The 12,382-nt window shown below is 46.0% G+C and overlaps 2 protein-coding genes across 3 annotated transcripts in view; one reads left to right on the top strand and one right to left on the bottom strand.

Moving 5' to 3' along the window:
- Window positions 1-12,325, bottom strand: part of FOXN4 (forkhead box N4) — a 39,854-nt gene extending 27,529 nt beyond the window's left edge. The window contains exons 1-2 of the mRNA XM_081884610.1: window positions 12,141-12,325; window positions 10,934-11,029 (exon numbers count right to left, since the gene is read on the bottom strand). The gene's annotated coding sequence lies outside the window, so the exon portion shown is untranslated. The remainder of the gene's footprint in view (window positions 1-10,933; window positions 11,030-12,140) is intronic.
- MYO1H (myosin IH) overlaps window positions 3,021-12,382 on the top strand; it is a 77,952-nt gene continuing 68,590 nt past the window's right edge. The window contains exon 1 of one of the 2 annotated variants that reach the window (XM_081884571.1): window positions 3,021-3,298. In XM_081884571.1, coding sequence (XP_081740697.1) covers window positions 3,173-3,298 — 126 coding nt within the window. In that variant the 5' untranslated portion in view covers window positions 3,021-3,172. Of the gene's footprint in view, window positions 3,299-8,850; window positions 9,196-12,382 lie in introns of those variants that run through there. The other variant, XM_081884573.1, reaches the window with a different exon arrangement.

The following is a 12,382-nucleotide window of genomic DNA, read 5'->3' as shown; positions in this document are numbered from 1 at the left end:
CCCTGGACAGTCCTAGGCTGAGAGGCTTGGCAGTTCAGGCAGCCCAAGAGCAAATGCTTGCTGAGAAGACCTCTGTTTTTGCAAAGCTTTTGTTACACCCCAGCTCTAAATGATAAAGTCTTTTAAAAAACCCTAAAAGATGAGAAGTATTCACAAAAGTAAGAGTGAAGGTATAGCAGCCCCACAGAGGGCTTAATCTCTGTTGTCACCTTTGTTGTTGTCCCCCCACAAAAAAACAATCCAGGAAAGAGAGTTGGAGATTATGACCAGAATAAGAGGGGCAACAATGAGCTCATTCAGACCTTAGCTGATGTTGGGCTGCCACATTCTTCAGGAGGGGCATGTCAGAAGGGAGGCAGAAAGGGACAGAGTCCTGATCTGGAACAGATGCTGCAAGCAGACGCAAGCCAAAGGAACAGGATTGCGTGACATTACATCTCTTTCTGCTCTTCCTCTCCAGAGTCCCTCCAAGGCGATTCGCAGGCCACAGGGGCTTCTCCTCAGCCCCCAAGGATGCTCTCCCACAGCAAAGGCCAGCCTGGGTGGCTCTGATGAAATCCTCTCCAGATGTGGGCTCATTTCTATGCATGAGTATTGGAAAGCAGGTTCCCCCTCTCCGCAAAGTGTGTTAAGAATTGCAACGTTAAAAACCCTAAATGGGAAGTCTAAGCTCTGGTTTCCCACAATCGCAGGTTGTAACATAAGCTGTCTCTTCTAAGTATATTTGAGGAGTATATTTGGGGGGCGGCAATGTAAAGAGCTAATCGTACCCCCTTACAGCAGGACCAGTAATGATCACTGGATTCGTTTACAATTTCTCCAGAAAATCAAAGACCAGTTCCAGCGGTTTACACTGAAATAAAAAAATTAAGGTCTATATATAATAAATGTTCATAAATGTACCAAGCAAACACGTACATAAATATATGAACCACGTGTCTGAAGCAGCACAGGAAAACAGCCTGGAAACCATTTTGACTCCCAAACTGACCAAATGATTTCTCTGCAAGGTAAAGGAAAATGGAAAAGACTCTCCATTGTCTTTTCCTTCACAAATCCTGTCTTAAGGGTATGTCTGTGTATGAATAGGGTGAGCCTGTGACCTGGCTCAGGAACTAAGTATTTATCATTACAAAAGACTGGCCAGGCTCCCCAGGGTATCCAATCAAGTAACCATTAACAGGTAACCTGCCAGACAGGAGGTAAACAACGAACTCAGATTTCTCTTGAGCTACACCCTTTCTGTGATGTAGGTATGATGTTTCTGAGGGTGGTCTTGGACTCCAGGGCAGGCAATTAAAAATGTCTATATAAGGGTGGGCACACCTTTGTTTGGGGTCCTCCTCCTTTCCTGCGTGTGAGGGGAGCATCCTGTTGCAACAGTTCAATAAAGATCAGGCTTTTCAGCTGCTTTGCTTATCAATATTCTCTGGTTGGCCTGTTATTTTCTCCGACCGATGGAGAACCTGCAAAAGACTCTATAAGGGCTCTTATTCCCCCATAAGGGAATAAGGGCAGATTTTCATTTATTACAATACTAACTTGCAGACTTGATAAGATTTAATGTGCTTGTTGAATTAGTATTTAGGAAAGCCGGCCTTCTAGCACAGAGGTGGGTGTTTGTGGTGGACACTGTCTTCTGAGGATGCTCTCTTGTGTCACTAAGTCAGTCTTGTGTATACCTTGCAGGCCCCCCATCAGCAGAGGACAGGGCTGAGACTAACAGATGGTCAGGAAAAATGCACAAGGCAGCCGACCTCATAAAGATGAAAACACCGTAAGTAAAGAAGATTTCCCCTCTTACCAATGGGACCTCTCTGTGTTTTATTTACTCTTTTAAAGAAATGCTAGTGATAATAGAATCATAGAATTGTAGAGGTGGAAGGGACCCTGAGGTCCATTTAGTGCAGCTAGTGCTTTTTTTCTTGGGGGTACACAGACCCCCTAAATATTTTGTGAATCTTTTTGCTTTTGTCCATTTACTGTATTTATTTTTTCCGATTTGAACAATAAAATGGTGATCTTCTTGAGTCAAAATGAGAGTACCCCTCAACATTTTTTTAAAGAAAAAAAGCACTGAGTGCAACCCCCTGGAATGCAGGAATCTCAACTAAAGCATTCATGACAGACGGCCATCCAACTTCTTCTTAAAAAACTCCAAGGAAGGAGAGCCCACAACCTGCTGAAGGAAACAGTTCCACTGTCAAACCAATCTTACTGGCAGAAAGTTTTTTCTGATGTTTAGTCGGAATCTCCTTTCTTGTAACTTGAAGCCATTGGTTTGAGTCCCCCCCTCCAGAGCAGGAAAAACAAGTTTGCTCCATCTTCTGTGTAACAGCCTTTGAGATATTTGAAGATGGCCATCGTATCTCCTCTCAGTCTCCTCTTCTCCAAACTCCAGGCTAAACATCCTCAGCTCCCTCAGCTGTTCCTCTTAAGGCTTGGAACTCAGCTATACAGCTGCAAATAAAATGTTTTAAGTGTGGCACTGGATGGTGATGGTGAGCCTTATGGAAAATTCAATGTATTTTTAAAAAATGGCTTTAAAAAAGCATTTTCAGAACACTTTTTATATGTGTGTAGATTCCACCTTGGTTTCCAAACCCTGGATCATCTTGGTTGCCATCCTCTACACACCTTCCAGATTGCCAATGCCCTCCTTGAACTGAACACAGTGTTGTTCTAGGTGGGGTCTGACCAAGGCAGAAGATATACTATTATTTCCCTTGATCTGGACATTATATTCTTCTGTTGTTGCACTCTAGAACAGCATTCATTTCTCTCTTTTTTGCTGCTGCATCACACTGTTGACTAGATTGGTAACTAGCTCTCTGTAAAATAAATATCCATTTCCCATCTCTCGTGAGCTGCAGCAGGCTAAATCCTTTCCAGGCTTGATGACTGATCAAGTATGCAGGATTAAAATGCAACAAGCAGGTGCATTTATCTGCCTGAATCCTTAACGGTACAATAACACCCCACTTATTGCTTGTAATATTTAGAATTAATGAATGTGGCCTTGAATAATTGATGGCTGTTTTAGCACAAGCAAGAATTCAATTAAATTCGAACAAGAGACATCCAGGCATGTGGTAAGGAATTCCTCTTTCCATTTTGTCTGACTGCAAACAATGCCGTTCGGATCTGGTCATTTAAGACAACTGGCAATGGAATGGGTGTACAAGACGGAGGGGCACGGCACGTATCAGATTGCTCAAAAGTCATTCATCATGTCAGAGCAAGGCAGGAATCCGAACTCCTGGAAAGAATAACGGGTTGGAGATCTCTCTGCATGGAGGTAGGATGGCATGGAGCTGAACGCAAACTGTAAAATGCAATAGGAATAATTAGAGCATTTGCCAGAAAAATGCTGCAGGTTCCAGAGTGGCGCTTGGCCCATCGCCCTAAAGGGAGCATGGCAGAAAACAGGATCAGGCGTGGGGTCTGAAGCACTTTCCTTAGGCATCTGGCTTCTAAGAACCCCAGCCTCCCAAGAGCAAAAGTACAAGCCGTGAAGCCTTAGAATGGGGGCTCTGTGTCCTGGCGAGGGGCTGGGAGAGAGGCAGCTATAGGCACTTGTGGTGGGCATGTCCGAAGGTGGCAGATTGGGGGAACAAGTGTTTAATGAGCAAGTGTTTAAAGTGTCAACAAGTATTTTACTCAGGGTTTAATGAAATAGAGCTAGTGCTGTGTAGTGGTTAGACTAGAGTGTCAGACTAAAACCTGGCAGGGACCAGGGTTCAAATCCTCACTTGGCCATGAAGCTTACTGGGTAGCCTTGGGGGCCACTCACTGCTTCTAAGCCTGACCTACCTTGCAGGGTTGTTGTGGGGATTAAATTGAGGAAAGGGGAAGCCATCTAGATAGTAATGAATTAAGTAAAATTACTCAACAGCATGTCGCAAAGTCTGCAGCCCTTGCATTAGTGAATCTGTATTTAAATGAGAATCAGGACTAGGTGGATAAACCAGTAACTGGGATTTCTCTTAGTGGCAGCATAAATGGTTATAGCTGCATTCCGGAATGACTTAAAAGGTGCAACCCTGAATCCCTGGCACAAAAGAGGATAGCCTCTTGCCCTTATGGGAAGATTGATCCACAAGTTAAGACCAGCTAGAGGAACAAAGCACAAAGGGACACCTTGGCGAGAGAAAGGGGGAGCTTTATTTTGTTCAGAAATTCTCCAGAAAACCGAAGACCAGTCCCAAAGGTTGACATTAACTTGTGGATCACTTAATAAGAATGTGTTTTACAGATGTATACTGCTGTTAGTTGTTTATGTGTGGGAATACAGGTTTTCATAATGTCTTTTGGGGGGCCTCCAGGAAAATAAAAATCAAATACATAAAAAACAGGGGTTCCCAACATGTGCCCATGGGCATTGCAAATCTCTGAGAAATCATCCCCCCTGGAGCCCAACAAGGCACCCTGCCTCTTCCACTTATTTTTTAAATTTCTCTTTTAAAAAACAATTTGGGGTCATTGTTGAGGTGTTGCTGTTGTATGATTTTAGGGGGGTTGTTTGCAGGTAGGGGTTATCTTTTGAGGGGAACCCTCCTCAGCTTCTCATTTTTGTAGTCATCTGTTTAGTTCTCTACATTGGTTTGCAAATGTTTTAAAAAATATTCCTCATGAAATTCACCAGCACTTTAGTGCAGTTTTCTCCTGCAATTTTGCCTACTATACACATCTCCTCCTATAATTTTTGTATGTTATCTTCACTTATATATGCATTTACACCATGTGTGCCCTTTACACTGGCTTACTAGCAGTACATGTGAAAAGAATATTGGGGTCTTAGTGGACCACAAGCTGAATATGAGTCAACCATGTGAGGAAGCAGCAAAAAAAGCTAATGCTATTCTAGGCTGCAGCAACAGAAGTCTAGTGTCTAGACCAAGGGAAGTCATAGTCCCACTCTATTCCAGACCACACCTGGAACACTGTGTCCACTTCTGGGCACCACAATGTAAGAAGGATGTTGACAAGCAGGATAGTGTGCAGAGGAGGGCAAGCAAGGGATCAACCAAGCCTTATGAGTAGCAGTGGAGCAAGCCGGTGTGCATGCCCTGTGCCCTGTGCCCACGGGGGCGGGGCCAGCTGGGGCTCCGTGGGGCCTCCAAGGAGTCTGCCTGCCTCCTCCCATTCAGCCTCCCTACAGCTGGGGTGGGGGGAGGCAGCGGGTGGACCATTTGGGCAGTGAGGCACCCAAGCCACCACATCTCGCTCAGGAGAGACGCATAGCTCAGGCATGGTGCAAGCCCCACGGCGAGTGCCGCCCGGCATTTTGTCACCCCCTCAGTGGTGACACCTGGGGCGGACCGCCCCCACTGCCCCCTCTTCCTCCACCCCTGCTTATGAGGTGTGCTTGAAGGAGCTGGGTATGTTTAGCCTGGAAAAGAAGAGACTGAGAGGAGATTTGATAGCCATCTTCAAATATCTCAAGGGCTGTCTCATGGAGGAGGGAGCATGCTTGTTTTCTCCTGCTCTGGAGGGTAGGACTCGAACCAATGGCTTCAAGTTGCAAGAAAGGAGATTCCAACTAAGCATCAGGGAAAACTTTCTGACAGTAAGAGCTGTTTGGTAGTGGAACAGACTCCCATGAGAGTTTGTGGGCTCTCCTTCCTTGGAGGTTTTTAAACAGAGGTTGGATGGCCATCTGTCATGGATGCTTTAGCTGAGATTCCTGCATTGCAGGGGGTTGGACTAGATGACCCTTGGGGTCCCTTCCAACTCTAAGATTCTATGTACATTCTGGTACACTTTACTTACCTGGAGATGTGCAGAGTTTGAAGGGTGGATGGAAAGTGCAAATTAAGTAAGTCCATCTTGAAATGTGAACTGAGTTTAATTTCTTCCCCATCACTAACTGCACACTATGTAGACATGCATAGAATTGCAGGTGCATGTTGAGGAATTTAAGACTATGCAGTCAGATGAACCACACTGCAACTTGCTTCTGAGGAATCACCCAGAGCTGGATTGAACATATTGTTGTGATGCTTGTGGTGGGGGGGAGGGGTTAGGCTGTGTGCCTGAGCCCCTTCTAATTCCTGGACCCAGCAAGGGTTACAATCTAATGGAGGATCCTGCTGTTGAAGTAGCCAGGCAAGGACCATCATGACCCATGAGTGTGGGTATAAATAATGGGTGGGATATAAATAATAAATTATTATTAATATTAATATTAAGAAAGAAAGTTGCTCTGTGTCAGAGGGCAAATGGGTGGGTCAGTGGTTAGGCCGACCAAAGCTGGAGCCAGGGGGTGTGTGAGAATTGGTCTAGAAACAGGCAGCAGGCAGCAACCTGAGGGGGAGAGAGAGGGGAAAGAAGACCCAGGTAACTACCAACTGGTGAATTTGATATCAATACAGGCAACAACCAATTTAGGCACATCTGAATGGTGCACAGTTACATACGTGTGCACAGTGCCAAACCCAGAAGTAGTGCCAAACCGTCATAAAAATGTCACAAAAAGGGATGGAACAAGGCAGGGTGGGGTGGAATGGGGTGGAGTGGACTTCGGTGAGGATTGCCTGTACCAGGAATGATCCTAGAACAGATAATGCAACAGTTGGTCTGTGAGCACTTAGAAAGGATGCTGTGATTACTATGACCCAACACAAGTTTCTCAAAAGCAAGTCATGCCAGACAAATCTAATTTCTTTCTTTGATGGAATCACAAGCTTGGTGGATCTGGGGAATGCTGTGGACGAAGTATATCTTGATTTCAGCAAGGCTTTTGAATGAGGTAACAGGTGGATTTGTAGCAGGTTGACTGACCAAACCCGAAGAGTACTCACTATTGGTTCCTCATCATCCAGGAAAAAAGTAATAAATGGGGTGATGCAGGGCTCTGTTCTGGGCCCACTGTTGTTCAACGACTTTATAAACGACTTGGATGAAGGAATTGAGGGGATGTTTATCCAATTTGCAGATGACACCAAACTGGGAGGGGGAGCTAATGAGCACAGAAGCCAGATTCCAAATTGAAAATGACCTCAACAAATTGGAGAACTGGGCACAAGCTAACAAAATGAATTTCAATAGGGACAAATGTAAGGTTCTGCATTTAGGCAGGAAGAACCAGATAAACAAATATAGGATGTGGTACACCTGGCTTACTAGCAGTACATATGAAAAAGATCCGGAGGTCTTGGTGGACCACAAGCTTAACATGAGTCAACAGTGTGATGCAGATGCAGAAAAAGCTAATGCTATTCTCGGCTGCATCAACAGAAGTCTAGTGTCCAGATGAAGAGAAGTAATAGAACCCCTCTATTCTGCCTTGGTCAGACCACACCTGGAATACAGTGTCCAATTCTGGGCATGGGCATAGCCAAGGAAGGGTAGGGGGGCATCTGCCCCTCCTAAATCAATACAAATCAATACAAATCTGAGGTTCTGCACCCCCCCAAACAAAAGCCTGCTCCCCTAACAAAAATCTTGGCTATACACATGATTCTAGGCACCACAATTTAAGAAAGATGTTGATAAACTGGAAGGTGTGCAGAGGATCAGTTGAAGTAGCTGGTGATGTTTATCCTAGAAAAGAGGAGACTGAGAAGAGATATGATAGCCATCTTCAGATATCTCAAGAGCTGTCACATGGAAGATGGAGCAAGCTTGTTTTCTCCTGCTCTGGAGGTTAGGACTTGAACCAATGGCTTCAAGTTACAAGAAAGGAGATTCAGACTAAACCTCAGGAAGAACTTTCTGACAGCAAGAGCTGTTTGACAGTTTTCTGAATCAAAATTGGACTCCCTCTGTACTATTTACACCTGAAAATTTGTAGAGTCATAGAATTGTAGAATCATAGAAAATTTGTAGACTCATAGAGTTGGAAGGGATCCTGATTGGGATCTAGTCCAATCCCTGCAATGCAAGGAAGGAGAGTCTACAACCTCTTGAAGGAGACCATTCCACTCTTAGTAAGATCTTCCTGATGTTATTTGGAATCACATTTCTTGCCATTTTAACAATAACAATAACAACAATTTATTTATATGTTGCCCCAGCCACTCTGGGCGCCTTCCAACAAAATAAAACACGAAACATCCATTGGTCCCCATCCTGCCCTCTGGAGCAGGAAAAGACAAGCTTGCTCTGTCTTCCATTTAACAGCTTTCAGGTATTACACCCATTTTAACTAAATTCCTAGGCAGATCAGATAATTTTGCCGCTGTCCTTTTGTCAGGTGCTGTAAACAAATCACTACTAAAGTGGCAAAATTCAGGGCATCAGCAAGCATTACTAGGAACTGGAATATTAAATCTCTTTACCAAGCATGCTAGCAATGCAGCAATCCACTGAATGTGTGACAAAGCACATGCCTATCCTAGTCCTTTGCTGTGCTGATAATTCCTAATAATAGTCTTCTACTGGTCTGTAAATTGCAAATTGCATTTGTAATTGCCTGTAACTTAGAGGCTGGTCTGTGTCCATGATAATACAAATTGGATTGGGCATCATCTGAGTTTAAGAGTGAAAAAAGATTTGCAGACATTCCTTTTGTAAATTCACTTCCCCAGGTGAGAAGCAGGAGTCAGAATTATCATGTCTTGTGAGTTATTGAGCACATTAAACATTAACTTCTTAGTCTTATTTGTTAGCCCAGTTCTCTGCACTTTTAATTTTTAAGCACCGCCTGCCTTGGACCCAAATTGGCAAGAGATCCTGTGACTTTGCTCACCAGCTATGCATTATTCACCATGAAAGCTGTTGCTTAATTGGGCTTCCTTGGCGTCCGAGCTCCAAAAAGCACACTGGCCTCCATTGGTTCCAGTGATTTGGGGTGGTGGGCGATGGGAGGGAGGGGGGTGTCATGAGGGAAGAGTGACATTTTCAGCTCGATCCCTTTTGTGATCTCTGGCTTATTTCCATGCTCAGCCTGTAATGTACCTGTGGCTAATCAAAGATCAGCTGTGGCTGCAATATAATCTCTAGGAAGGTCCGGTTTCTCGCTCTTATCTGGAGAAGCAGCCAATACTCACCTCCCTGGGACTCGAAGGGCAAAGCCACCGACATGCAGCATGAATTATTGAGCTTTCTCCACTGGGACGGAAGAGCCGCTTCTCATAACTCACGGCATCGTGTTGAGGCTACACTGGATGGATCCTAAGCAACTCGCCAAGCGAGCTCTGAATGGCTTAGCTGGAACCATTGTTTGAAACGGCCTTCGGGATGGCTGCCCAGGTAATCTTAGCAATGGGGCGAGGTTGTCGTGGTGGAGAACTGTCCAGACCTAGGCCGGGCTTGCTTCGCTTCTTGGCAGCCGCGCAGCTCCATGGCTGCAGATGGAGTCTCCCGCTGCCTCGACTGTGGGTGCACTATGTGACCTTGGGCAGGCCACGCTCTCAGCACCTCCTCTGCATTTGCTCCTGTTTACCTGAGACAGTTCTGGCACCCTGAAACCCCTGGTTTTGCTGCCTTCTTTTTCTTGTTGGCAGGAGCTGCTGGAGTTCATTTTCTAAGTGAGGGGGTGGACTGCATCTTGCCTGTGGTGCGCATGTGCCCAGATTCCAGCCCATGAACAATAAGGCACCAAGAGGTTGCCATATTCCATGTTGCAGCTATGGAGGCATCTTTTGAACAACTGAGAACAAAGTGCATTAGGAAAATAGTATTTGCCTTCTGCTCTGCCTTTCACCCAGAGAGAAAGGCAGCCCTTGCCTTTTAAAGCAACAGACAACAGGCTATGGCAGAGTCAATAAGCAGATAGGATGTTGCCTCCATTAACATCTCCCGCTGGCTGCAGGAAACAATATCTTGATATTATGGGTGTTACAGCTGGTGGGTTCTGTTTCCATCCGATAACTGCTGGAGGTGGGTGTGCACCTGTAAAAGGGAACTTAACAGCCAGCTATCTCACAGAGTTGATGGAGAAAGGGCATCATCCATAAGGTTCCAGCATCCACCCCAAGTGTCGTGATGTGCTACTGGCATTCAAGCAACCAAGTCCAAGAAAGCCAGGGATCACAGCTCTGAAACTCTTCCATCCCAGTTTGGCCTCCACTTCCTGTTTTCTCCCTGGAGTGTAGGGTTGCCTTTCCTGGTCTGTCTACAGGTTGCCTGGCCCCCTCCAGGTGGCAGGTGGAGGAGAGAACGCCTTTAGTGATCATGGTAAAAATGATTAAGAGCACTGCCCAAGCTTCAGCCCAGCAACTGCAAATTACAGTACAGACACTCTGAAGGAATTTGCTGTCCTCTGCTCCCCTCTCCCAATTACTTTCCATCTCTGGGGCCTGCCCCTGTGACCTCACCAGGGGGGTTGGCCCTGGGTCTCAAGTCTGGGCCCTGAAAACTCAAAGTCTGGGATGGTCCTGACCTGCAACCTGGGTAAAATTTGAGCTCCACGGAATTTGAGCTCCACGGGGCAGAAACCTAGAATCTCATTCCTTGTGTAGCACCATATACTCTGGTGGCATCATAAGACTACAGTACGAGCAACAGCAACACGTTTGTATGGAGCTGGTCCAGCCTGCTGCAGGATCCCCAGCTGGGCAGGTCATCTCTCAGCATCTGCCACTCTGGAACAGCTGCAGACACCCCAGCACCCCTAGGGCCCACCTTCTCCCTGGGCCACAAACTGGCACCTGGCCATTTTAATTCATCACAGTATCCCAGACATAGCATGGCTCTGGAGCATTGTGGGAAATGAAAGTGGACGTCTCGGGGGGTGGGGGTGGGCACCAAAACCAGGAAGGAGGCTCACCAGAGGATTCCCTTCAAACCAGCTTTGCAACCCGGGGGTGGAACCTTGCCATTCCTGACAAGGAGCTCCTGGCTTTGCCTTTCAACTTATTTGGGGGAAGTTTCTTCTTTTGAAGTCAAATGTGACTGTATTGGATTTTCTTGGCAACTGGCCATTTGCATGTTTGTTTCATTTCGTAGCACTTTGGTCACTGCTCCCAACAGGCTCAGCAACACTCACCTCTCGCACCAGGTCCTGGGTGCCACGCAAGATCAGACCCAGGGGCGGACTTCTGGGGAGGAACCATGGCAGGCTAGATATCGGCTGCTGGTACTCCTGCCAACAGACATAATTATGCAGTGACGAGAGATAATCAAGACATAAATCCAGATTGCCAAATTCCCTTTTGAAATAAGGAAGGACAGCAGTAGAGCCTCGCATACTCAGAAGAAAACATTCATCATGTTGGGGGAATGTCTGTCTTCAGGGGTGGAGAGTGAGGAAAAGCCCTTGGCCAACACACTTCCTAGTAAAGGTAAAGGGGCCCCTGACCATTAGGTCCAGTCGTGGCTAACTCTGGGGTTGCGGCTCTCATCTCGCTTTATTGGCCTTTAAATTAGGGCTTCAGGTCTGCAAACTTCCTTCTTTTAACAGCCAGGTGTTCTAGGGCAGAGTCATTTAGTGCATCCAGAAATGTGATCTTTGTCATGAGAAAGGAGAGACTTGGAGTGTGGCCTTTGTGGCCAGGAGACCTGGCCTTGGCCAGAACTAGCTTCTGACCAGAGCTCTAGTTACTGGGGTGAAGAGCACAGAACCAAAGGAGGCCATGCTTGGGACCCCTTTAATATGGCCAAATTACTTAGGCTGCACTCCAACGCATGCTTACCTGGGGGTAAGTCCCATTGTGCTCAGTGGGGGTGAATAGACATATATAGGACTGCATTGTTAAAGTTCCATTATATTTAAATTTCCCAACCCACTGTGAGGTGTGGGTGCCCACCCCAGCCCGCTTATTAAAACCCCACCACTCCCAAAGCTCATTCTCCTTCCTGCTTCTCCACAGCCAAACAGGGCTTATAATAACCATGATGGGGAAGATGCAGCAGTAAATCTAACTAGGGTTGGGTCATTTGTTTGCTTCCAGCCAGGCCGTTATAAAAATCTCATTTCCTAATGCAGTCAGCCATGAAGTGGCAGCGGTGGTGGACAGAACCTGTTTGTTCACTTATTTATTACACGAGGCATCGCTGTTGTGGTTGCTTGTCTGGTAAAAGCAATGTTTGCATTAAGTGGTTCTCTAGAGCCTTTTACACCGTAACAACATTATTGAAGGGGGGGGGGGAGAACGTAAGAAAGTAAAAGTCCTGCGCAGGGATGTCATTCCCCTTTAACATTATACACTAGGAGGTTTGCTTGGCACAGAGTTAAGTGATAGATAAAGCTTCACCTGTTTAATTGCTGCCTGGCTGGCTGCTGAAAAAAGCACAGGCTCAATCAAATACAGGAGGGGGGAGGAGGTACCACCCAACTGGTGATGCTTCTGTGATTTCACAGGACACCCGCAAACTGTTTTCTTGTCTTTAACAAGTCAGAGCCCCTGAATCTGAGGTCTATGTTCTCTCATCCACCAACTGTAAATTGGTGCTTGTCTACTCAGAAGGAAGCCCCGTTTCTAATGGAAATTGCAAC

This window comes from Podarcis melisellensis (assembly GCF_964234715.1).
Source record: "Podarcis melisellensis genome assembly, chromosome: 13".
Taxonomy (NCBI): Eukaryota; Metazoa; Chordata; class Lepidosauria; order Squamata; family Lacertidae; genus Podarcis; species Podarcis melisellensis.
The sequence above is the reverse complement of the archived record's forward strand: the minus strand, read 5'-3'. Positions and strand labels throughout refer to the sequence as shown.